General features: G+C 46.3%; 1 protein-coding gene and 1 long non-coding RNA gene across 5 annotated transcripts in view; one reads left to right on the forward strand and one right to left on the reverse strand.

Moving 5' to 3' along the window:
* The window catches only part of LOC135366554 (MFS-type transporter SLC18B1-like), a 41,615-nt gene extending 21,689 nt beyond the window's left edge, over positions 1-19,926 (forward strand). For 3 of the 4 annotated variants that reach the window (XM_064599301.1, XM_064599302.1, XM_064599303.1), the window contains 7 exons: positions 2,600-2,736; positions 7,401-7,499; positions 10,240-10,331; positions 11,419-11,514; positions 14,439-14,516; positions 16,153-16,250; positions 19,716-19,926. In XM_064599301.1, the coding sequence (XP_064455371.1) occupies positions 2,600-2,736; positions 7,401-7,499; positions 10,240-10,331; positions 11,419-11,514; positions 14,439-14,516; positions 16,153-16,250; positions 19,716-19,867 (752 nt within the window). In that variant the 3' untranslated portion in view covers positions 19,868-19,926. The remainder of the gene's footprint in view (positions 1-2,599; positions 2,737-7,400; positions 7,500-10,239; positions 10,332-11,418; positions 11,515-14,438; positions 14,517-16,152; positions 16,251-19,715) is intronic. The other variant, XM_064599304.1, reaches the window with a different exon arrangement.
* LOC135366557 (uncharacterized) overlaps positions 1-27,176 on the reverse strand; it is a 67,677-nt gene that overhangs the window by 9,513 nt on the left and 30,988 nt on the right. The gene's annotated exons all lie outside the window — the stretch shown is intronic.

The raw sequence follows: 27,176 nt of genomic DNA on the forward strand, positions 1-27,176 counted from the left end.
TAGGCTCGATAGAAAACAAGCGCTACGAAGGATTCAGAGAAAGTCAGTATGAAAGAAGCGCGAGGAACCATCGATAGAAACCAAGAGTGCCAGGAATTGTTCGATTGAAAACAATCTCAGGAAGTTGTCGATAGAAAAACAACCTATGTGAAGGATAGATACACTGTAAACTTTTTCACACCTTTAAAGGTGTGCGCTATGAACATTCAACCTGGTTGCGTAACATTGCATCTCCAGGATGATATTTTGCAAAATTTGGAAAGCATTACTAAAGATCAAGTGTGAGTGCAAATCTTGCTTTCATTATGTCTTGGATATCGTAGATACGAGCTAATGCATATATGCATCGCTATCAATAATCGAGCACGCGCAAGTGTCTACACTACTGTTGAACAATGTTGAGATGTTGCAAGGCTGAATTTTTGGAGGACAGACAACACTCGAGTAGAGAAAATTTGTGCGAAACCGTGCTCCATTATGATGTTACCAAAATTACACCTAAAAAGGCGTGCGCCATGCACGTTGTTACACCTTTAAAGGTGTGAAAAGGTTTAGAGTGTAGAAAACAAGGGCAAGGAAGTGATCCATTCGAAAACATGCACCATGAAGGACAGATAGCAAACAAGCTGCAGGAAGTGGTCTTTAGAAGAGAAGCGCCAGGAATGATCGATAGAAAAGAAGCGCTAGAAGTAGTCGATAAAAACAAGCACCAGGAAGTGGTCCATAAGGAAGAAGCGAGAGAAACAATCGATAGAAATCAAGAGTGCCAAGAATTGTTCGACAGAAAACCAGCTCCAGGAAGTGGCCTTTACAAAACAAGCACTATGGAGGACAAATAGAACACAAGCGCCAGGTCTTTAAAAAAAGAAGCGCCAGGGATGATAGACAGGAAACAAGCTCCAGGCAGTCGTCGATAGAAAACAAGTACTGTGAAGGATAGAGAGAAAACAAGCACCAAGAAATGGGCCCTAGAAAAGATGCGCCAGGAATGATGGATAGAAAATGAAGCGCTAACAATGGTCGATAGGAAACACGTGCTATAGACGATCGCTAGAATGCGAGCACTAGGAATGATCGTTAGGGAACACGCTACGAAGTGGTCCATATGAAACAAGCGCTAGAAAATGGACGATAGAAAAAAGCGCGAGAAAATTGTGAATAGCAAACAAGCGTTATAGGAATGATCGGTAGGAAAGAAGTGCCAGGAAGCGGTCGATAGTAAGCAAGCGCTAGCAACGGCCGATAAGAAACATGCCACGAAGTGGTCCACGGAAAGCAAGCGGTAGGAATGATGGATAGAAAACAATTGCCAGGAAGTGGTCGACAGAAACATAATCACTATGTATGGTCGATAAAGAACAAGTGCAAAGAAGCAGATGGTAGAAAACAATCCCTATAAAATGGTCGATGGGAAACAAACGTCAGGAAATGGCCGATAGAAAACAAGTGCTGAAAAATGGTCCATAGAAAATAAGCACTACGAATGGTCGCGAGAAACCAAGCGCTATGAATGATCGATAAAAACAAGCGGCAGGAAATGTTCGACAGAACAAGAAATGTTGGAAATGATCGATATAAAACAGACGCCAGGAAGGTTCGAAAGAGAAACCAAGTGGTAGAAAATGGCCGATAGAAAACAAGCGCCGACTGATATATAGAGAACAAGAGCCAGGAAGTGGTCAATAGTGACAGAAGCGCTAGGAATAATGAATAGAACAAGCGGCAGGAAATGGTACATAAAACAAGCGCGTGCAAAACAAGGGAGTGGTCGATAGAAAACAAATGTGAGGAATGATCGACAGACAACAAGCGCCAAGAAGTGGTCGACATTGAAAAAGCGCAAGCAATGGCCGTTAGAAAACAAGTGCAGTAGGAAGGATCGAGAGAAAGCAAGTGGTAGAAAATGGTGAATAGAGAATAAGCGCTAAGGGTGGTCGATGGAAAACAAGAGCTAGGAATGGTCGATAGAAAACAAACGCTTGTAATGATAAACAGAACACAAGCGGCACGGAATGGTCGATAGAAAACAAGCGCTATAGCAGTATGTTCGAAATCTCAGGGGCTGTCGTCGTGAGACACTTCCCTAAATACTTCCTCGCCGGTTCGCTGGATTTCCTATAAACTTCTAAGCTCTAGCAACGATCGATACAAAATAAGTACTCTGAATTGTCGATGGAAAACAAGCGCGGAAACTCGCTTCGCCGATTCGATGTCACTTTGGTCCGATTACATCACTCGAGAATATCGGGACGGGGAGGCGTTTTCGTAAATTAAAGCGTACAAAAGTCAGTGAAAGGGCAAGCTTTATTTCTTTACTATAGGACACCGGAAACATTTTGCATGGTGGCTTCTGCGGTAGTTAATGAATCAGGCAATCGGGCTTGAGCAATGCGAAATGTAAATTCATTTTTCATTCAGTTATCGCAGAGATTCATGCCGCATATAAAATTTGACTGAATATTACTGGCATTCGTGCAAGTTGCTGGTTTCCTACTGCACAGTGAATTGATTGCGTATCTCAATGTCATGACAAGCAACAAGTTTCGGTAATTCTAGAGCAAAATGCTGTTTTGATAATGTGTTAGTGATTGTGTTGCAGAAATGGTCGACGCAGAGTCTACAGTGACGATGAAACAAGTGTGCGACTGGCGCATCATCGTCAACTTTCTCGCAGTGGTATCCGCATTTGTGACGCTGGGCTTCAATGAAGGAACTCTTGCCACACACTTGGAGCAGGTACGTGATACTTTATTACGAAGGGGCCTACGGGTTATGAGAACAGTTATTTGCACAGGCCTACGGGTGATGAGAACAGTCACCTGCACTTTTAAATGAGAACTCCACCACATGACAGGTCCAAGAGAACCATCGTCCCGAGTGATAGGGGTATTTGTCCAGATTTCTCGAAAATGGGAAGCGCGGGCCCCTTTTTGGAACACAATGTTATTCGCAGTACATTGTCGAGAAAAAGCGTACATCTCCTGTTTTCAACAAGTCCGGAGAGAGACGATATACTAATTTTGAATGACAGTTGCTGCGACCGATATTATATAGCGAAGTTCTGCACGCTTAGCAATGAGTTTCACTGCATAGCACGCTCCTTGCCAACCATAATCTCGAAGGATATCGTTGTCTGCCCTGATTTGTCGGAAAAGGGAGGCATACGCCTTTTCTTGTGACAATCATGAACAGCATAAGTGTAAAGTGTCTGGCACGATCTTTTGATGAAGAGGGGTTTTTCAAAGGTGCGCGGAACACAGCCGTTGCGCTCACTCTGCACTAATCGTTCTTTGCGGGCAGTTCGATTTTAGTCGTCGCAGAACATCTCGAAGCTGTCCACCAAGCTGTCAAGCTGTCCACCAAGTGTCACTATGCATGCAAAATATTTTAGCTCTGCGGTCTGTTATAGCTGTACAATCGAATTCACAAAAGAAAAGAAAAAAAATCTGAGGAAACAACCGCAGACGGCCGACACGATGCTCTAGTGACGTGGTGAAGGCTCCGTGCTTTGTTTGTTTTTTTTCTTCGCAGCTCACGTGCCGCTTATACGGCATCCATCTAGCATGACGTCACCCTGCCTTGAGTATGGGGTCGTCATGGCCGCGCCCAGTGATATGCGCCGTACACAATACGGCATTCTCCCAGGGTGCAGCCATCTCGCATTATGTCACCCTGCCGCCACTACACCAGTATGGGGTCGTCATGGCCGCGCCCAGTGATATGCGCCGTACGCAATACGTAATTCTCCTAGAGTGCAGCCATCTTGCATTGACTCACCCTGCTGCCATTACACGAGTATGGGGTCGTCATGACCGTGCCCAGTGACATGCGCCGTACGCAATATAACATTCCTCCAGAGTGCAGCCATCTTGCATTGACTCATTCTGCTGCCATTACAGTAGTATGGGGTCGTCATGGCCACGCCCAATGACATGCGCCGTACGCAATACGGCATTCCCCCAGAGTGCAGCCATCTGGCATGACGTCACCCTGCCGTCATTACACGAGTATGGGGTCGACAGGGCCGCGCCCAGTGACATGCGCCGTACGCAATACGGCATTCTCCCAGAGTGCAGCCATCTTGCATGGCGTCACCCTGCCGCCATTACACCAGTGTGAGGGCGTCATGGCAACGCCCACTGATATGCGCCGTACACAATACGGCATTCTCCTTGAGTGCAGCCATCTCGCATGACGTCACCCTGCCGCCACTACACGAGTATGGGTCACCATGGTCGCGCCTAGTGATATGCGCCGTACGCAATACAGCATTCTCCCAGAGTGCAGCCATCTCGGATGACGTCACCCTGCCGCCATTACAAGAGTATGGGGTCGTCAGGGCCGCGCCCAGTGATATATGCGCCCTACGCAATATGGCATTCTCCCAGAGTGCAGCCATCTTGCATGACGTCACCCTGCCGCCATTACACTAGTGTGAGGGCGTCATGGCAACGCCCAGTGATATGCGCCGTACGCAATACGGCATTCTCCTAGAGTGCAGCCATCTTGCATGACGTCACCCTGCCGCCACTACATGAGTATGGGTCGCCATGGTCGCGCCCAGTGATATGAGGCGTACGCTATACGGCATTCTCCCGGAATGCTGCCATCTTGCATTGACTCACCCTGCTACCATTCAGTAGTATGGCTTTCCCCCAGAGTGCAGCCATCTTGCATTGACTCACCCTGCTGCCATTACACGAGTATGGGGTCGTCATGACCGCGCCCAGTGACATGCGCCGTACGCAATATAACATTCCTCCAGAGTGCAGCCATCTTGCATTGACTCATTCTGCTGCCATTACAGTAGTATGGGGTCGTCATTGCCGCGCCCAGTGACATGCGCCGTACGCAATACGGCATTCCCCCAGAGTGCAGCCATCTTGCATTGACTCACCCTGCTGCCATTGCACGAGTATGAGGTCGTCATGACCGCGCCAAGTGACATGCGCCGTACGCAATAGGGCATTTCCCCAGAGTGCAGCCATCTTGCATTGACTCACCCTGCTGCCATTACAGTAGTATGGGGTCCTCATGGCAACGCCCAGTGATATGCGCCGTACGCAATACGGCATTCTCCTAGAGTGCAGCCATCTTGCATGACGTCACCCTGCCGCCACTACATGAGTATGGGTCGCCATGGTCGCGCCCAGTGATATGAGGCGTACGCTATACGGCATTCTCCCGGAATGCTGCCATCTTGCATTGACTCACCCTGCTACCATTCAGTAGTATGGCTTTCCCCCAGAGTGCAGCCATCTTGCATTGAGTCACCCTGCTGCCATTACACGAGTATGGGGTCGTCATGACCGCGCCCAGTGACATGCGCCGTACGCAATATAACATTTCTCCAGAGTGCAGCCATCTTGCATTGACTCATTCTGCTGCCATTACAGTAGTATGGGGTCGTCATTGCCGCGCCCAGTGACATGCGCCGTACGCAATACGGCATTCCCCCAGAGTGCAGCCATCTTGCATTGACTCACCCTGCTGCCATTGCACGAGTATGAGGTCGTCATGACCGCGCCCAGTGACATGCGCCGTACGCAATAGGGCATTTCCCCAGAGTGCAGCCATCTTGCATTGACTCACCCTGCCGCCATTACAGTAGTATGGGGTCCTCATGGCGGCGTCCAGTGACATGCGCCATACGCAATACAGCATTCCCCCAGAGCGCAGCCATCTTGCATGACCTCACCCTGCCGCCATTACTACAATATGGGGTCGTCATGGCAACGCCCAGTGATATGCGACGAAATCAACGTATACATGCTTGAGCTGCGCCGCTGTATGTCATTGGCCACAGGAGGGGAGAAGCACACGTTCTGTGATGTGCGAGAATTTTTTTTTTAAAACGTGTGCGGAACAAACCGTTCACTCTCTAGCTCATCTACACTAGTAAAACAGGACTTCACGCTGAAGTTCAACCATTGCCCAGTTATGATACCATAGTTGATTCGCGGAAAGCACAGGACGTACACCTTTCTGTGACAATTATCGTAACTGCATAAGTGTCACCACATCAAAGGAGAGAACGATGTCATTTCGGACTGATGGTTGACTAGGGGCGTGCTATGTGACGAAGTTCATTTTTAAAAGTGTAATGTAAATGAGTTCCTGCAAAGGAATGATGAGTGTACGCTCTTTAAAATGGGTTTCACCACATAGCACACTCCTAGCCAACCATCATCTCGAATGATACGTTATCTGTCCCCATTTGTTGAAAACGGGAGTCGTACAGCTTTTTTTGTGACACTTATGCTGTTCATAATTGTCACAAAAAAGGTGTATGCCTCCTGTTTACAACAAATCAGGGGAGAGAACGATGCCATTCGAGGTGATGGTTGCCTAGAAGTGTGCTACGTGGTTAAGTTAATTTTTAGAAGCACACACATATTTACTTTGCAGGAACTCATTTTATGGCTTGGAGGATATTCTGCATCGAAAAACGAAAAAATAAGGGAATCACCCAACGCTTAAGAAAAATCTAGAAGGCATTGAGAATGCATAATGTTTCCTCGTAATATGCTGAATCTTATCTAAAATGTGAGATTTCTTGCCGTGATTTTTAGCACTCCGTGCATCAATGACGAAAGAAAGTTTCACCGCCATCATCTCCATGATATACAAAAAACGCAATTAAACTATGGTCTCGAGTGATGTCTCTATCGTCTCGTTCTTTTCCCTGATGTGCTGAAAGCAAGGGCGTACGCCTTTTTTTTTTGCTTTATGCAGGCCATAGTTGACACAAGAATAGCGTACGCCTCCTGTATTCTTGAAATCAAGGGGATAAAGTCGTCATACGGGACGGTGGTTGCCTGTAGGAGCGCGCTCTGCGGTGAAACTATTTTTGAAGTGTGGTCTTTCGAAAATTGGAGGCAGCAGCCTTTTTATTTTTTCACATGTACATTTATGTTAACTGACACAAACAGGCGTACGCCTCCAGCGTTTCCTTCAAATCCCTATTGATAACCGTGGAGTGGTTTACCTTCCACGTTGTTATGTGGCGAAGTTTTGTTTTGAGACGACATAATATTCTCTTAACGATGAACTTCACAGCATAGCACGCACCTAACTGCTAAAAATGAAGGGCGTGCATTATGCAGTTGATAATTGGTTCAGAATGGCGTACGCCCCCCATTTTCATCAAATCAAGGGAGAGAATGTTGTCGTTCGGTGTGACGGTTGGCTAGGAGCGCACCATAAATGATATCGTCTGATTTGTTGAATATGGGAGGCCTTTTTTCTGACACTTATGCAGTTCATAATTGTCACAAAAAAGGCGAACGGCTCCCGTTCCCGCCAAATTATGGTGTGCTGTGCGGTGAAGTTCATTTTTAAGAATGTGGTAGCTCTGGTTTCACGGTGTGGATTGCTGACCTTACTCTTTGCTGTTTCAGTTCCACTTGACGCACGCTGTCGTCGGCCTGGTATTTATGATTTCTGGTGGCGTCTACGCGTCAACCTGCGTTTTTCTAGGAAGAATTTGCAAGTCAGTTGTAAGTCAAGTTCTGTAAAATGTGGTCGTTCCGGGAGGGCACGAAGAGGTACACTCTATGCTCTGAAAACTGAACTTCACCGCATTGCACGCTCTGCTCCAACCATTGCCACGAATGATAGGGTTATCGCTTCTGATTCGAAGACCGAGGGGTTGTACGCCTTTTTGGTGTCAATTTGAATATATGATAAGTGACACAAAAAGGCGTTACGCCTCTATCTCTCTCTTCTCGAATCAGGAGAGATAACCCCAACATTCCCGGCAATGGTTGATGCAGAACGAGAGACACGGTGCAGTTCCGTTTTTAGATAGTCTACACTCTTAAGCACGCTCCTAGCCAACCATAACCTCGAATGATATCGTTATCTGCCTTGATTTGTTGAAAACGGGAGGCGTAGGCCTTTTTTGTGACAATTATGCTGTTCATAATTGTCACAGAAAAGGCGAACGCCTCCCGTTTTCAACCAATCAGGACAGATAACGATATCATTCGCAATGATGATTGGCTAGGAGCATGCTATGCGGTGAAGTTCATTTTTAAGAGTGTAGGAGCGTGCAATCTGTCCAAGTTCATTTCTAAGAATGTAGGAGCATGTTATGCGGCTGAGTTCCACGTTAGGAGTATATTTATAACCATAGACATGCAGGCGCGTTCTTCATCCATTTATATTTCAAAATATTGATAAGAAATCAAGCTTGACAGAACTGAACGGTTGTATTCGCGTTTGTTTGTTTGTTTTCAAGAAGAATACAACTGGCAGATAGCACACAGGATGATATCCCGTAGTTTAGAAGCTAGCGTAGGTAGTAACATGTGATCTCAAAATTCAAATTACACCTTTTTTCCTTTTCTTTTGACGCAATAATTAGAAACCATTACCATAAATTGCTACAGCATTCAATTTGGCATTCGTTCTTCTTCTCCACCGAAGCGTGCGTAACATTTGCGGTGCCGTCGTTTTAGAAGTGAGGCGCTTTTATGTCATGGTGATGCTGCTGGTGAATGCACCGCGAGCGCGGTATTGGTGTCGGGGAGTGGCATAGTGGCTAGGATGATCGCTTTCCACGCCGAGACTGGGAGGTGACACGGGTTCGAATCCTGTCGCCGGCTGAGCTGTCTGAGGTTTTCCCTGGGTTTTCCGAAGACATTCCTGACGAGTGTCGCCACAGTTCCTCCTGAAGTCGGCACAGGACACATACTAGCCCCCCTGTCCTCCACTGCTTTCTGCTGTCCTCTCTCCATCTGTCCACGTCTGTACGGCGCCCAAAGCCACAGTTGCTTCGCGACGCTAACACGGAATTTAAAAAAGATAAAAAGAGTTGGGCAGAGAGGGAGAAAGAGTACTGAATCGTAACTTCCGTGTGGCGTTTGTCTTCCGTCACCACCATGTGTGAACCACGCGAATGAACACGCGACTGACAGGCGGACAGCCGACTGAAAGAGCGCATTGGTACTCTGATATGTAAACCAAAACCAATATGTAAACCAAAGACCAATACGTAAACCAAAACCAACTAACTGCTCGAAGAAATCACCCTGTCTTGTTTTGTCACTTTTTTTTTCTGGGGTAGTTTTTACTGATCTACTACTATACTCTTCCTGTCGGTATGGAAGAAGTGCCGAAAGCAACCGAAGTAAAATTTAGAAGTACAATTTTTATTTTTTGAGGTATATGGGAAAGCGGGGCAAGATAAGACAGAAATTTGCAATTGAATATGGAATTATTTTTCGTGTTTTTCGAAACGCTAGCCATAGACACATTCTCAGAGGTCCAGAGCTACTGATCTGTAAATCAGAATGAACGTTGCCGGTTCTAAAAATAAGCACAGAACAAGTGATTCAAAAATACAGGTTGTCTCATGAACAAGCTAGAAGCTGCCTGATAGTTGACTTATCAGTTTCTAAGTTGCATTAAATTTAAATTGCACTGAATTTAAATTCGATCAAGTTATCGCGTCTTGTCCCGTGCATATAATCGGGTCCATTTAAACGCCGGATAACAAGGAGCGCCCACATTTTGCGTGTATCTAGGTGAATTGATAAAGGAATAGGATGTGGGCCTACACTGACAGAATAAGCCTGCGACACGCTGCTGCACAACTGACAAGAAAATGGGCCCTTTTTTGCGGGTATTTAGATTCCAGGCAGAAGTAACCGATTTTTTTTTTCTTTTCAACGCAAACACCAATCCGGACAATTCTCACATGCAATAAAGCAGACACGGAGAACCACCTATGAGTAAAATTTCAAGCTCATGGAGCAACGCGTCTGTGAGACAGGTTACATCGAGCAAAAAATGCCACACCCCACCTTACCCTTAAAAAGGATTTTTGTTCAATGAATGAGTTCATGCTGATTAACCGCCGATGAAGTGCCGAATAAGCAGCTGAAGTAAAATTTAGAAATAAAATTTTTATTTCTTGAGGTATAAAAGATGATTTTTGTTTAATCATTGAGTTCATGCTGATGAACCGCTCACTACTGAGCTCGTAGCGGATGTATGAAGAAGAACAGTTACTAAAACTTTCCATAGCTTCAGCCGTTTCTCAGTTCTGCAGCCTCAGAACCTTCGTGAACGACCTGGTACAAGAATGACACATGATTGTCACAAGTGGTGCTTCCTTGTACACTGTCTCTGTCATGCTGAATGAATGCCAAGCGCCCTCCATTCCATACTCACTTCATTTTAAGATCGGCCGTGCCTACCGAGATAATCTTTTCCTATGTGTTGTCTTGACAGAAGGATCCCCGGTACATTAGCATCTTCGGAGGAGTATGCGTTCTGGTGGCCTTTGTCATCATAGGTCCTCTGCCATTCGTCGGTTTGACGCCGTGAGTGGAAATATGTAACAATTGCGTTTTAAAGCGATAGCTTCTTAGGGCAAACCGTCGTGTAAGTCCGTCCGTGGCTTTATAGAGCCACGTGACATCACGTGACAGTGATGTCACGTGTCACTACGTGATCGCCAGGCTGCGTATGCTGTATACACTGACGTGGTGTGACCGTTGCAAAAATAACGCAACAACAACAACAAAATTAAACGATTTCACGTGACTCTAAAAGGTCTTTCAGTAAATATATTTAATGGCAGTTCAGGGAGAGGTTCGGCAAACACCCTTCCGCCAATGGTGGCCCTTTAGAGCTGCAGCGTTCAAACGCTTTAGGCACAATGGCCAAACACGCGTGTGCGTCATCAAGCAAGAGAACTCCCTGCATTATTAGAAAAAAAAGGCGCACTTTAACTCCTTTTCCCTGCCACATATATCACTGCATTGTGGAGAGTACCATTACTGTCAAAAAGGAGTCACCTCATTCCCTTCAGGGAGCTTGGAGACCCAACTCTCTACTGGAGAGTAATCGTACACTCCACTGGGAGTGATAAATGTGACAAGGGTGTACTCCCCGAAAATGAGTCACTGTACACACTTCTCTTTAAGAGTGTATGGAAGTAGCCCCTTTTACTCCTACTCTTATCTTACATCCAAGACAACAACGTTCCCAAGAATGGCCAAAGATGCAGTTAGTCTTTGACACGTATACATAAGACACATATATGTTTTGACACGTACACATAAGAGAATTAAAAACAATTAAAAACCCCCAGTGCTGGGTAGGACAAGGATAGAGGATAAAAGGACAAGGACCGGCACTGAACTGCAACCAAGTGAAGTTAATTTTTCGAGCAAATCAGTGACACCCCAACTGCTCGAAAAAAAAAATAAATAAATATACTTCACTTGGTTGCAGTTCAGTGCCGGTTCTTGTCCTTTTATCCTCTGTCCTTGTCCTACCCAGCACTGGGGTTTTTTAATTGTTTTTAATTCAATATGAACCAACCAGCCCAAACGCTTGCTCTGATACATAAGAGTTTTGGCAACAATAGTCTTTGCGAAGCATTATCATTTACATTTTGTGCAGGACATTACCTCTGGTGTGCATCAGTCAAGTCCTCCTTGGCGTCGGCATCTCCTGCTATTACATTTGTTTATTCGTCCACGCAATTAGCTACAGCGTGTAAGTAGAATTCCTTTTTTCCCCAATTTCAGCCAGTAACATTGATTACATGAATACGGGTTCGTGCTCCTCGGCAATAGCTCCGTACAGAAATGTTCCATTTTGAGTGCTTCTGTGATTTCTTAAAGGGGCATTAAACTGCAACGAAGGGCCCTCCAATTGGCCTTCCCGAACGTCTGAGGAAACCAATGGGAGGTCGCTCTTTACTATCCCGCTTCTTAAGGGGGAGAGAGAGGGGGACGTAATGGGTGAGTCCGGTTCTTTTGTGTTGGTGTCAAGGTTACGGCATCCTTCATTCGGCGAAGAGAAGTTTTTGAATTTCAGTGCGCCTTTAAAAGAAGGTAGTAAAAAAAAGGAAGCACCACTGCGTAGATTTTGTTTTTGTTTTTAATGTATATAGTGCACTCCCTATATTACCGAGTCCCTGCTTCACCATTCGCCGCCAACTTGAGCGGTACAATTTGTTCGCGGGAAGCATCGGAGTCCATACTGTTTGAAATTCCCGCGCGGACAGGCGCATGCCCGACGTCAGTATGACGACATCTTGACGTCACAAAGACCGTTCCCCCGGCGGAGTCACAGGCGATTCTCCCGCTTGCTCCTCCGCATATGTGCGAGTCCGCCGTGGGCCCTCTCGACAGAAAACTCTTAACTCTGGAAATAAGTTGATTTCGAATGACAGAGCTCTCAGGAAGGTGGTTCCTCTGTCAGTTATTTTTATTTCAACATTATGTTGGGGAGTTCCGTTAAACAGCAAACCCATGTAAACATGCCATTCGTTTTTTTTGGTTTGCTTAAAAAATCTGACTCTCTGCACTCTAAAAGTGAACTTCACCGCATAGCACCCTCTGCGCCAAGTATTGCAACAAATGATACACTCTAAAAACAGAACTTCACCGCATAGCACGCTCTGCGACCACGATTACTAAGAATGATAGGGTTGTCGCTTCTGATTCGAAGAGAGAGATGGGCGTACGCGTTTTTGTGGCACTTTGGATATATGATAATTGCCACAAAAAGGCGTACACCCAACTCTCTCTTCGAATCAGAAGCGGCAACCGTATCATTCTTGGTAATGGGCGGCGCACAGCGTGCTATACGGTAAAGTTCTGTTTTTAGAGTGTAGGGTTATCGCTCCTGATTCAAAAATAGAGGGGGGGGGGCGTACACCTTTTGTGTCAACTTGCATACGTGGTAATTCATACAAAAAGGTGTACGCCTCTCTCTCTCTCGAATCAGTAGCGATAACCCAATTATTCGTGGCGCGCGGCACACTGACGCACAGCGAGCTATGCGATAAAGTTGTGTTTTTAGAACGTGCTGTACTTCGATTTTTTTATTTCACACATTTTTCTATAATATGGGGTGCCGGAGCAAAAATCTGCTGCCAGTAGGCTGACTGGGCTCGTGCATATGACATCTGCGCGCATCTTACAGTTGAATATAACTCTTAAAATATCTTAAGCAATCTCAAAATCGCTTAACAGCTGCAGACAATCCGATTAAACGAGGACGCGTACAGGGTCGGTGTGTGTCTTTACCTGAAGCTTCATCTGTTGAGGAGGGAATGACAATCGTAAGGCTCTGTGTTCGAGCCCTACTGCAAGTGCCTTCTCACGAAGTGCCGTTCCTTAGCCGCAACATGCGATTGGGTGTGTCTATTTTTCTGTACTTCATGGGCCCCGACTGCTGTTACCTTACACATTAGGGCACCACAGAAGCTGAATGAATTGTCAGGCGTGTTTTCCTATATGTTTCCTATATACGTACGTGTACCCATATGTCCTGTATATGTCTATATGTCCCTGTATATCCCATATTCCCGCATGCCCCATATTTTTTTTTTCCAATTTGTTTTCCTATTCTGCCCGACGCTGCTGCATTCGATATGCCCAGAAAAGTGAGCCAGCTTTAGTAGCTGGTTTGGTAAGGACACCGCAAAGTTATCCTAGCTATTGGCACCGACGGGCCTCATGCGTAACTCAGAATCTTATTATTCGTTGATTCTATGCCGTAGATAGTATACTTCGAACGTGTACATGTTATCAACGATCTAACACTCTCTATGGCCCCGTACCCACATGCGGTACACATGTCGAGGCACTTCTCAAGCCATTCAGCTTTTAGCCTCGACTCCTCCCATCTACTGATGGAAATAAAATGTTTATGTATGTATGTATGTATGTATGTATGTATGTATGTATGTATGTATGTATGTATGTATGTGTGTATGTGTATGTGTGCGTGTGCGTGTGCGTGTGCGTGCGTGCGTGCGTGCGTGCGGAAACCGCCCGCGGGCTGCCCCTGGGCGGCAAGAAAGAGTGCTTGCCGCCCAGTAGCCACTAACGTCTAGCAGGATCCGCGGCTCTCAGTTGACGCTGACGACGCTGTCAACGTGCTGCAGGCTACGTGTGTGGCCGGACGACAGCAAGAGCGTGACTCAGTCTCGGTTGGCGACCTAATTGGCAGTCTATACGCTCGGCATGCCGCTAAAATCTTGCAGTGCGCGGTCGAGGAAAAGCGGAACGCGGAGGCGGCTTCTCCCGCACCGCGGCAAGAATTTTCCGCTTCGCATAAGGCGTGACCGCGCGCATTTGACGCATGTGGATATACGCGGCCAAATAACGCTTTATGTAGCAGAGGAGGCCAAATAACGCTTGACGTGGTTGTGGGGAAGCTGTGTGGGTTACGCCGGGTATTCACATGCGGCACAAGCACGCGGGAATGCGTACGCGGAGTGGAGAATTCTTGCCGCGGTGCGGGAGAAGCCGCCTCCGCGTTCCGCTTTTCCTTGATCGTGCGATGCGGCATGCCGCATTCAACTGAGATAGGCGGTTTCCGCACATGCGTTCAGCATGTGGGTACGGGACCTGAAACTTGAACGCACCAGAAGAAATTTTAACAGATATCTTTCTTTTCTCCAGGAAAGTGAAACGGCTGCCGGATAACTTGTCGACATTTGCGCTGCTTTCCGGCATATTTTCCTCGGCCTTTTCTCTTGGGTACGTGTTCCTGTCAGTGTTTTATAATCATACAATGTAATTGGAACTGTGCTGCGTGCATCACTGGTCACGAGTTTCTGGAGTAATAATCGAATAAGTACAGGACTCTGTCTTTGATATTATATGCGCTTCCCAATTAAATGAGATGGTCTTAGTAGATGGTCAAAGATGTATGAGATGGTCGAAGTCTGTCTACAACAGGCTGGCGTCGCCGGTGGCGCTATTAGCTGTTGCGAATTGTGCTGCCGCTTTGGATCTAGCGTGTGCCCTGAACAGTAGAATGATCCGTTGGGGTTTTACTTTGCATCTCACCATCCCAAAAACCGAAATATATCCCAAGTCCTGAAACTGGTCCAAGTTACTAGGAAGTTTGTTGAAATACAGTTCACACAACGCTTTACACCCACCCAATATATGACAGCGCTATCCACATATCACTCTACTTTTGCAGTTCCGCAAAACCATTATTCAGACAAAAATGAAGCTATGGGCGCCAGTTTCGGGAATAGAGGGGAATGATCTGGGGACCTTGAGGGTTTCCCGGAAACTCCACAGGGGTCATCCCAAATAGTCTACTTCTGCCACTATGGTGCTATCCTCGCCACGTTGAACCAATCTCCCATTTTCGTGACCTGACTCTTATGAGCGCCCGACTGGCGGACCACGAAGGAACCATTGGTCTCGTACCATTGGACCATTGGACGAAGGAATATTCGACTCGCCGAGGGGCGCTGGGTACCTGCACGGTAGTGCATGTCACATACACCAGACCGTGCACACAAGAAAAAACTATGAAGAAAGACATGTGTACTGGTGTGACAGTAAAATTGTGCAAGTTAAGTACCAGAATTGGCTTAGAGTGACACCCGAGGAATGCCGCAAGTGTGCACTCGGACCTTCCTTGACCCACCGTGTTAACTTCTTGGATCTTTTTTCCGCACCCGTGTATGTCACTCGCAATACGTGCCGGCATCCAGCCTCCCCTCGGCGAGTTCAATAATGTTTTCAACGTTGCTGCCAGCCAGGCGCTTAAAGGTTTAAGAAGAGGATGGTCTGACGAACGAAGAAGGGACGGGGCACTCGTCAAGACGTTAGACATAAGCTTAAGACGTGTAGGACGCTGCGCTTGTTCCTTCGAGGTCTGCGAGCGTTGGTCGAGTGAGTATTATAGCCAAGCGCTACTCTTTGAACTCGTGATGGCGTCTTTGCGCAATCGCGCCAACTCGAAAGTGTGATGCCGCAGTTGCAAACCTACGTATTGTACTGCAAGAATTTTGGAGAAAGAGAAAAACACATACTGAGACCGCAGACGTCATAAAAGCAGAGGAAGCAATCGCGCTATGCAAAAATGGTTTGGCTGCCAGCCATCGGCACCGCCATTTTTATGGTCAGGTATTCGATGACGTTCACAATGACCCGTGACCGGCCCAGAGTGTATCATGCGTATGGAGAACGAATACTTATATGAAGCCAGATAAGGCAACCTTGTGTTCTGGAACAGACGCTACACACGATTTAGTGAGTTCCGCCGACCGCTAAACACCGTCTTCTTAGCTGAAAATGTGAATGAACATTTAGCTCGGTAGCTTGTCAACGCGGAGAGTGTCGTATATGATGTATATTTTTTGCCGTACAGGCTTTTCGCGGGACCCGTAATCGGTGGGCTGCTTATGGACTACGTTGGCTACGCGTGGGGATCTCTCGGCATCTTCAGCCTTCAATTGGCTGTGGCAAGTACATGCAATTCCAACTCCTCTTGCACGCTTGTGCGCGTAGCATAGTCTAAGAACCTTTGTCTTGTGCTGTCCTACTGTTCATGATTGTTCTCGTGAAACTTATCTCAAATGGGGACGGAGGAGCGAAGGTTAGTACGCTATCCCTATCCTCCTTTCCAAGAAGTGCGACAATGCGGAGAGGCATCTGATTGGTCACTGAACGACCTCCTGTTATGATTGGACGTATGGTTTTAGGAGACCAACGAGGAGCACACTCCGCATTGTCGATAGCCGCGATGGAAGCAGAATATTTTGTTCCGATGCACTAAGGACAGGAATCCTCTGCACTAAAGCTCTATGGAGCGGAGTCTTCTCCGCTGAGGCACAGGAAAGAGGCGTTTTTTTAACTAGAGCACTATACGAAGCCATAAAACCTGAAATCATCATCATCACCGCTATACAAAGTGTAACCTCTTTGCACTTTGCACAAAGAAACCGATTGCTTTCCGCTGAAGTACTAAGACGCATGATCTTTCGAAGTAAAGCACAGAGAAGGCCCACCTTTGCCCTACAGCACTGAGACAGCGGCGTCACTGGGGTGTGAGTCACCCAGTGGGGAAACTCTGTGTGTCACCATCCCCCCTCCCCTCCAGCAATAATGGGTCTCTTACCATAGCAGGCGATACACAATAAGGTGTAGGTGGGGTTTTATAGAGTCACTAAATAGGGGTACAGAGTATCGCATTCCTTTTCCACGCTGGAGCCGCCGTTCGGTGTCCTTGATTGGGCCGACAGTGTCACGTGGTTTCTCCTTCCACGAACGCGCCCGCTATGTTGAGTACCCTCCATCCAAAACCGGTTTCCTCGGTTGCGAGCTTGCTCGGCTGCGCGCAGTTTTCGGGCCGAGAAGGGTGGGTTGGCGTCCCATTGCTAGGCGACGCAGCCGCGCAGGACCCAAGGTGGCGACCTCGCTCTCCGGCGTGGCTCAGTGTCGCTACTCTGCTCCCTATTTAGTGACTCTTGGGTTTTAGGGTAAGGTGGGGCAAGATGGGACGCGGGGCAAGATGCGACATCTTTTGGTCGACGCCGCATATCTTGGAGACGGTTTGGTCTACGCGCGTGAAACTTTACTCATAGGTGGCTCTGCATGGCCGCTTTACTGCATGTGAGAATTATCCGGATTGGTGTTTGCGTTGAAGGGAAAGACAAAAAAAAATCGGTTACTTCTGCCTGGAATGTAAAGACCTGCAAAAGTGGCACGATTTTCTGCAGCCATTTTTCTTGTCACCTGTTTAGCAGTATTTCGCAGGCTTAGCGTTTCGCTCTCAATGTAGGTCCACATGCTACTTCTTCATTCATTCATCTAGATATATGCAAAATAGGCGCGCTCTCGGTTAGCCAGTGTTCAACAGAGAAAATAATTCATCTCGTGATATGCACGGGGCAAGACGGGAAACCTAATGCAATTTAAATTTAATGTAATTCAGAAATCAGGTGGCTTAATTCTTGTTCCTTAGAGATTTCTTTTTTGCATATTGCCTAGGATTTTCCAGCAAATTTTCCTGCTTCCTAGGCTATTTCCAGTAAAGCAGAAGCGCACGCAAAAGCGAACGTCCAACGACACGTCAGACTGGCGGTGCCGTCTTTGCAAAGAATGGCAGAGCAAAATAGTACCGGGCTCTGCGTGGTTTTATTGCACATCAGGTGGACGGTGGGCTCAAGGGGGTTGCGTAGGTGCCTACAGGTTTTACTTTGTCTGCATGATCGCAAAATCTAATTTGTATAGTTCATTATCGCGGCGTGTCTCATCTTGCCCCACGCGATGTCTCGTCTTGCCCTGACGGTTGGGGAAGATGACACACTCTCCATTTTTGAATTTCTCGTTATGATGTGCTTATTTTATACCAGCTAAACCTGCTCTGCATTTTCAGATCAGAAGCTCTAGAACCCTGAGAATACGCCAATGATTAGTTTTTTAAATAAAAAAACGCACGAAACATTAAAATTTCATATTCAATCGCAAAGTTCTGTCTCATCTTGCCCAACCTTACCCTATTCACATGACGTCATACGCGGGAGAGCGACGCTGTCGCTAGCAGGTTTGCCCCCATAATGTAGATCCGTATTTTGACTGTCCATGCCTTCACCCACTTCGGATACATTTTGTGTTCCAGAGTTACCGTACTGTGTTAATATTATTTACATGACAATCCAAGTAATTTCAGTGCTTTCAACGTTAAAGGGGCACTAAAATGCAAAAACAAGTTCACTTCAAATTACGTCACACGCTATGTTAATTTCGTACTTATCATAATTCAAAACTTTGGTTCCGTTATGGAGCTACAATCAAAATCATACCGGACTCTTTCTTGCTTCGGCGCCAAGCAGTGAACGTCACGTCAGCTCGGGCATCTGGGCATCGGTGCTTTTAGTCCATGGTGCCACGCCATGGAGCATAGTGAAAAACATAGTGCGCGTGGCGAAGCGGACTGGCATCGCTGTCGGAAGGACGTGAAGATAAATGTTGTCAGTGGAACATTCGCGAGAACTGTTGCGGGCTACAATTCAGTGACTCGGTATTGAAAAATGCAGCAGTGCGCATATCATACCGCGCATATACGGAACACTGCGATCGTACCCGTTCCAAATCCACACACCCACGATAGGTATGCGTTGCGCTTCGCCTGCTGTCTCATTGGATGCTGCCAATCTCTGCTTCCTGGGATCCCATTCGTTGCCTCCACAGACGTCTCTGTTTTCATTGCGTTTTTCTTCTTAACGGTAGCGTTGTATGAACTCACTTTGTTTGAATTGCACCAATTGAAACACGGACTCTCCTTTGGGAGCAAGTTGTTTTTGCATTTTAGTGCCCCTTTAATAGTCCTCTAAAAAGCAAGCGACAGCGAAGGAAAACCGGAATCAATCTTCGAGGGACCTATACATCATTGCGGCGATTTCGTCATTTCGAATCTAGTACTCTCTGGATTGAGGGATGACGTTTGTGACTAATCTCTATATCATACGACCCCTCACCCCAACAAAAAAGAAAAAACACTAAAAAAAACAGTATTATAACAAGAAAGCTTATGATGGATGTTGTTTGACGAAGCGGTGGAGCTGGTGTGGCGTGTCACCCTTTTCTGTCGCTTCACTCGGTGCGTGCCGCGACCCCTAGTGTCGCCGTTGCACTGGAAAGTAGGTTCTTTTCAACTGAGTTACTACGCAGCGTACCCATTTGCACTTAGGCACTTATGTTCGGAAATTCTCGCACTAAGGCACGACGAAGCGGAATCTTTTGCCTCTCTATTGTCCCTCAGAAGACAACATAATGAACGAAACGCAACAAATATCATTGGCTCACATCGCACTGACATTAAGTTCAGCGCATTACGAGCAATGTGAGAGTATGTTATTTTGTCTGTAATGAGCTGTTGCCAGAGCATAGTTCATACCTTACACGGGACTATTTTGTGCATATTTTCAGATTCTCATGCTGGCCATAACTGTCACCTGCGATTCGTCGACTGGCAAGCTTACAGCAGAATAATCCGATGTCCCTTTTTTATGTATCACGTTGACACAATCAATTCTCTTATGTGTTCGATAAAGAATACCTCATCCTTTTTCATCACCTGATTACACGACACCTGGATTATGGACTGTTGTTTACAATAAATTTCAGCCCCACAATTTAATACGGATAAGGTTTGTCTTTACATCGCGAGGAAATTATAATAATGGGCGACACTTTGGTGGTCAGGCAGTGAACTGCTCTTGCCGAATTCCCGCGCACTGTTTAACGTTGAAGAAGTCTTAGTGTGCGTAGCATGGACTACCACAACAAAAATTAACTGTACTCTTTGGCGCACTGCCAAACTGCTCTCAGTCACTTAGTCACTGCTCTCGTGGGCAGAGGACATGCAATCGTTCGCTCTGGTGTCGCCGCGCCGCATCAGTTGAAGCAGGTCCCCTAAGGTCGCCATTTTCCCATGTATTTGTTCCTATCCCGATGCGTGCAATGCCGGAGGCCGCCCTTAGATACCCCATTGTTACCAGACGTTGGCTTGCGTGGATTGTAGCGCGCTAAAGATCCAGTTGAAACACAATCCAAGCCAGGCCGAGTCATCGAAGGATCGCTCAACACGTTTAAAAACGGGACCAAAAAGTGAAACACGACAGAGAAAGTTGTTATACGCGTTTTATTTGCACATATACAGACTAGATTCATTCGCAGAAACAACAAAAACATTTTGCCGCTAAACTTAGCGCGCTGAAGTGATCCGGAACGGCAACAGTGGGGTATCTAGTTGCGGCCTTCTTCGTTGCACGCTTTTCCAAGGTGAGTTTGGGGGACCTGAGTTGAAGCCTCGCTGTCGACGGGAGGAGACGCTCCGTCACCATGGGGAAAGGTGAACGATTTGGCGTAGCAGTTATGCTTTTCTCCCGATGTTGGCGCATTTTTACCGCGCTCGTCTTGAGGCTTTCCCCGCGCGACTGGACTTGTTTAGCAGTGACTTTCATGCCATTGAGTTTCATCTCGATGTGCGTCTGAAGCCGTTTTTCCGTGCTGTCGCATCTTTAGTGGTGTTCATTTTTACCTCCCATTAACGTTTTATGGCTGTCATCTTTTGTTAGCCGTTTCGTAGCGATGTGTAGTGACGCTCCGATTAGGCCTGCAAGCTCATCTTAATCATCTTCTCTCTGCTCTCGCATGGTTACACTTGTTTAGCGGTTACTTCCTTGCTGCTAGTATTTTCTTCTTGTTGTCATCTCCGTTGAGTTTCGTAGTGATGTTCATCTGAGCCTTTGCTCCGTGAGTGTCATTCTTGTTGCTGTTTTTACCCTCCACTAGTATTTTGTTGTTCCCTCTGTCTTTCAGGCATATCGACATCATGGTGGCGCCATCTGGTGCAACTATGCCTTGCAACTAGCTTGCCACCTGTCGTCGATATCTGCAACCATCGTGTCCAACGATGCCCAGCCGCCTGTAGCAGAGTGATTTCTTCAAGATGGCGTCCTTGGCATTCAAATAACTTATTTCTCTTTTCTGCTCTCTTTCTATTTAGTTATTTTTCTACACCCCGAGTTTTACATTCGAAATGCACGACACGAGTTGCATTGAGTCACATTATGCACTATTTTAAAATGACTATTTTAAAGTAATTTAAAAGTAAAATGTGCAATACTTGCTGTGGATTTTTTGTGTAAGACTTGGGTTGAATATTTACTACTGGGACAAACACATCCACTCACTCATTCCACTTTCACTCGTCTCAGCCTCAGAACATCAATTGTTAGATGTCTAATGGCTTTCAACGAGAATAGCTTTTCATTCTATCTCGCTTTTGCCAAAAATCACCTAATCTAAGAGATAATTAATGAATTTCGGGTAATTAGTTGTCATGCAGTCACATACCTTCTTCGAGAGGATGTCCGCCAGGCCGTATAACTCAACTACAATCGCGACATCTGTGCTGTTCTCATGACTTTTGTATAAAAATGATGTAAAGGATAAAAATAAACACCAGTCATGTCGTGCCGTATTACCGTAACTGTTGGCGATGGGCACACTTGTTTGTCATGTTGGATATGGTGTCTGCCTTTCAGTTCAAATATGGGTACTCGGGGAAGGTAATCATCTTCCTTCGTTTTTCGTGCTTTCAAGGGAAATCCATCCCAGGCAGAAATCTGGAATGGGACCATTTCAAAATGGTTTAACGAACTGGTCCCACTTGTCAAGTGGTCCCATGGGGGACCGGTTCGTTAAACCACTTCAGAATGGGACCACTCTGGAGTGCTCCAACTCTGAACTGGTCTCCCAGTTTGTGGATGGTGCTGCAAGTGGGACCGCTGTCAGCCTGGACCCTCCAGGCAAAAATCTGGAGTGGGACCACTTCAAAGTTGTTTATAAGACAGGTCCCACTTTGAGTGTGGGACAACTTAGTGACTGGAACCAGTTGAAAGTGGAACCAGCTTCACGATGGTCCCACTTGAAGTGGAACCAGTGGAATTGATCCAGTGGTCCCCTCTGCTAAGTGGTCCGGGATCCGGCCACTTAGCAGCTGGGACCACTGAATGCATGACCGAAAATAATGCGTAGAAATGCACATATTGCTGAAGTAAATACCGTTTATTCTGCTAAAAGCATACACTGAGCAGAAAGAAATAATCAATACATATCTACATGTTCATACTACGTAGTATAAGTCTGATCACTCACTGTGTCTAGACAAAGTATATGCCTGACTGTGCGATGCACTCACGGACCACTGGGAGCTTTCGTTCGTTGGCCACCTCACATCTTGTACTTTCTTAGAGAAAATGACACATGACACTCCTGTTTTCCATGCAGGTCGCGACATACACCCCCTTCCTCTTCACCGTACGTTCGGAATCTTCTTATCCTGTTTCTCTTCAAGTTCCTCCTAAGTTTCTAAAATGAAACATATATTTAATAGTAATCAAAACATCACGGTCATCACTCATACCTGTAAACATTCGCGACGTGAAGTCCGATTGGCGTGTCACAGTGCGTTTTGCCCCTACGCCGTTTACGTCTTCTTGGCGCCAAAACTCTTCCGGGGAATCGACAATGTGTTGCACAGGAACCATTGTCATCGCATTGTCTTACAAAGCGCACTAAAACACACGTAAATACTGCACAGGAGATACACCATCCTTGCAACGGCAACTGAAGACAAAACCAACTTGCTGCGACGCGTCCAAGTTCCAACTGCCATGCCACCTGCCACTGTTGCCAAATCTCATTCGCAGGAAGTCGCTAGTGGCTCCCCGAAAAGTCGCTAAAAGTCGCTAAAATTGAAACAAAGTCGCTAAAAAATAGTCGCCGCCGCTATCGTGCCCTTTTTGTTCGTTGCATGTTGTGAAACAATGTGGTGACAGCCCCACCAAGATGATGCAGCGAATGAGCGCAGTGGATGGCCAAGAGAACATGAAAAAATGGGCATGAGTGGATAAGAATGAGAGAAAGTAAATGAAATTCGGCACCTTGAACATCTTCTGCAGAACTTTTTCTCGTTTTGTCACGGGAGGCACTGAACATGGTTTATTGCTTACAAAAAGTTCCGATGCCTTCTCGTGTTTTTGCGACCTGCTTGTCTGACAACCTCGCATAAATCTCACGATTGCAATAAAGGTGCACAGCACCCTTGTGTCAGTCTCTGATTAGACAAAGCTATCCCTTGAATACTGGCAGCATCACCCAGCTCTTGGAGGAAGGAGTGGAGCACAGGAGGTTGGTGTGGGCCCTGGGCTGATTGCAGTGGGAACTGTGCTAACATTCGTCCAAAAATTGAACCTCTCTACGCAATAAGGGGATAAGTCCAAGAATCCCAAACCAAGAAAACGTCAAGTGAATACTTAGTAAAGTAACTGCAGCTGGGTTTACTCGAATTAGGAAAATGCAAAATATGTAACATAGGCCTATATATGTGTGTCTACTCTACATGCATATCATTACGGCGATAAAGGCGCACTAGCTGGCCCATCCAGTGACACGACCGCAATCCTGTTTACGAGTTTAGCAGAACAGGAGAAGCCATATCAAACCCTCGCTCCCGGCTGTTCCTTATCCCGCTCCCCGGCCACCAATGCAAGCGGATGAACACGAGTTTGAGCGCAGGATAGTTGAGCGAAAGAGCGTATTCCTGCATTGCTCCGCGTAAGAAATTTGTGAACCGAAACCAGTTGATTATCGAACAAAAATCACTATAGGTCGAAGCTATTTTGTTACAGGTTTTTAGCCCTGTCTCAGAGTGACCATTGCTACAGCACAGGTAGCAAAGCCCGACGAAGTAAAACAAAAATGTCATGACGTTTATTTAATTAACCAGCACATGCAAATGGGAAACACAGGGACTAGTTTGTGGCGGGCGGATCAAGGATGGTAACCGAAAAAAGAAAAGAGAAAAAAATACAAAAACAAAGGGACTCGGAAGCTTTAAGGAATTGGTACGAAACTGCAATTTATTGCATTTCAAAAACTGGTAAAACTAGACTATGGGAAGGTCAGCATTGTCTAATGATAGGGGTCTTGCATTAGTATAAGGTTACAGAATATTACGCTGTAAAGCCTCTTGAAACTAGATATGGGGAAATTGGCATTGCAGTCAACATTTCGACGACAGCGTCGTCTTCAACAGGACTGCCAAAAACTGCCAAAAATACCAGCGAAATGGGCAGAATACTTTCCAAAAATGGCAGCAAATACGAGTGCGACACTCGACCCCCTCACCCTCGTCCTACAGAAGTCGCACACCCCATCTCACCCTGAGGCCAATCCCTGAGGGAGAGCGAGTGAGCAAAAGGTGAGAAAATCTCTGCTCGCAGTAGACAACGTGCGTTCCTTCACGTTCTCGGTCCGAACGGTCTTCATCAGAGAGATGTTCCCAGGACCTTCGTTGGTGGCGTACTCGCGACGACCATATCTGTTGCTTTTCCTGCGTTTTCGATGTTGCATGATTTTCGGGGGTGTGAGGAGAAGTGGAGGTGCTGGAAAAATCCCGGGTCTTCACCTCTTCTTGAACGAGGCGAAGCATGTTGTTCATGCCTTGAGTGCAGCACAGACGGACCAACACGATCTGTAGAGTGCTACAGGGTCGGCATCCATGTATCACGCCTCCAGACCAGCGGCGTAGCCAGAAAAAAAAATATTTCGGGAGGGGTTCTACGGGGATTTTACGTGGCAGAGGAGTGACTGAGTGAAAAATTAAAAAAAAATTGAGAAAATTGGCACCACCAACGTATAAGCCGGCCACTCCAAACAACGTAGACAACTCAGAAAACATAGCAATAGTCACACAAAGTCAGAACAGTAAAGAAGAAGAAAACAGTAATGGAAGCAAAGGCACAGAAGTCAAAACTTATCGTCGGCACCAATATCATACAGGAACGAGACCAAGGCACGCAGCACGGCCAGACTTTCATGCGGGGGTCGGGCACCAAAAACCGTAGATAACCCAAGAGGGCGACTGTCTAGGGCCGCGAGCGAGCGCTGCAGTTTCGATGGGGCATCAGAGTATCGCGTGCACAACACCAGTACATGCTCTGGATCCTCGAGGGCGCCACAGTCAGGGCAGTTGGGTGAGTCCGCCTTCCCTACACTCTAAATCGTTTCACACCTTTAAAGGTGTAAAATAGGTGTATTAACAAAGATCACACCCCTTTCACACCCTACAACTTTGTTTTGGAAGTTCCTGAGGGTGTAACAATGGTGTACTACACCCTCAGGTGAAATATGGTCATTAGTGTGTCGCCTGGGTGTATAAAGGGAGTATGTTTATTTTCGATCACATTAACAAAAGTAAATATATGCAACAACAGGGAACGGGAAATTACATTACAAAAGTGCGTGGCGTGGATTTACAACACGTCTACCATCTGATAATGTATGCAGATTTAGAAGATCTGTTGAGATAGTGCTTAAATTTCTTAAAACACGTTGCTCCTCATTGCAAGACAGAACAAATACATGACAGTGCTCATCATACTCAACTGCAGTTAATGTTTGTATGAGAAAAATGGTATCAGAGTTAATAACATACATGCCTGCAATCTCAACGAACACGGGTAAGTCCTCCTAGGATGATTCTTTGGCAACAACACAGCCAACAGCAAATGTGTGATCATTATCAACTGCACTTTTCACACAGACTATAGATTCTGCGTGAATGTCACGGTTATGAATGTAACTCTGAATTGCTTCTGGGGCATGTTGAAGTAGTATCTCCTCGGAACCATCAGTAAATGTGGCATTTCTGATTATGACCACACATACATTTGATAAAATTCATGTCTTCTTGCTAATGAAAGGGTTATGTTCTTAAAATTTCGAGTTTTTCTAGTAACATCTTTAAAATGCTAGTGTTTCCCTTCGAAACGCATACACCATACAGCTAGGAGAGGACCAAACACCCTGATGAGTCGCGGATAATGAACAATGTAATGCATTTTACAGGGGTTAGATATTTGTGGGTACAACACTGCAAAGCCTTGAAGAAACGAATAAATGCAACGTTCTAAGTAATGAACATGCATATGGGGGAGGTACCTGCTCATGAGAAGGTCTACAATTTCACGAAAAAGCTATATACAGCTGCCATGCTTCATTGCTATGCACAGCTGACATGCCATAGATGGTTGTCTGTTTGTCGGCTGTGCATGTTTACACATATATTTAATCACCTTGATGTGCATACATATATGGACCTCAATATGCAATATGCTGGTAATTGTGAATACAGAGTTACCAGCATATTGCCACGAACCCAGCAGTTTTATTCGGCGTTACACCCTTTACACCCCAATTGCCACGAGGGTGCTAAAATACACCTTAAAAGGTGTGCGCCATGAACATTTTGATTTACACCCTTTAAGGTGTAAAACGATTTAGAGTGTACCTTGTGAAGCAGCCGAGCAGTATAGGGAACATTCAGCCGGAGGCGGTGGATAAGGCACTCCATGGAACGCGGAAGAGACTGAGGGGCTTCGGAAACTTAACTCAGGGTCGATGGTAAACAGCACAGAGGACGGTGCACTGCCAGAAAACCACAGGTTCCTACTGAACCGCTCTCGAAGGGAACGAAGCGTGCATTTCGCGTCCGAACGCGAAAAGAACACCTTCCGCGTGCACGCAGACTGATGTGTCCGATATGCTGCAGCGTCAGCTGCGTCATTTCCTTGAAATCCACAGTGACCTGGTACCCACTGCAATATCACGCCGTGGCCAGCTGAAGCACAGGAGTTGTAAGACGTGATGACCTCGTATAGGGGGTAGAAATGGCGTCAGACACAAACGCATTCTGGCCACTCTTGGAGTCGCTATAAATAATCCATGAAGTGGCACTGGTGGGAGACTTGATGTAGATGAGTGCCAGAGCCATTGCATAGAGCTCCGCAGCAGTAAGCACAAGTAGACCCTGCTGTC

Source organism: Ornithodoros turicata, chromosome 8, assembly GCF_037126465.1.
Source record: "Ornithodoros turicata isolate Travis chromosome 8, ASM3712646v1, whole genome shotgun sequence".
NCBI classification, from domain to species: domain Eukaryota; kingdom Metazoa; phylum Arthropoda; class Arachnida; order Ixodida; family Argasidae; genus Ornithodoros; species Ornithodoros turicata.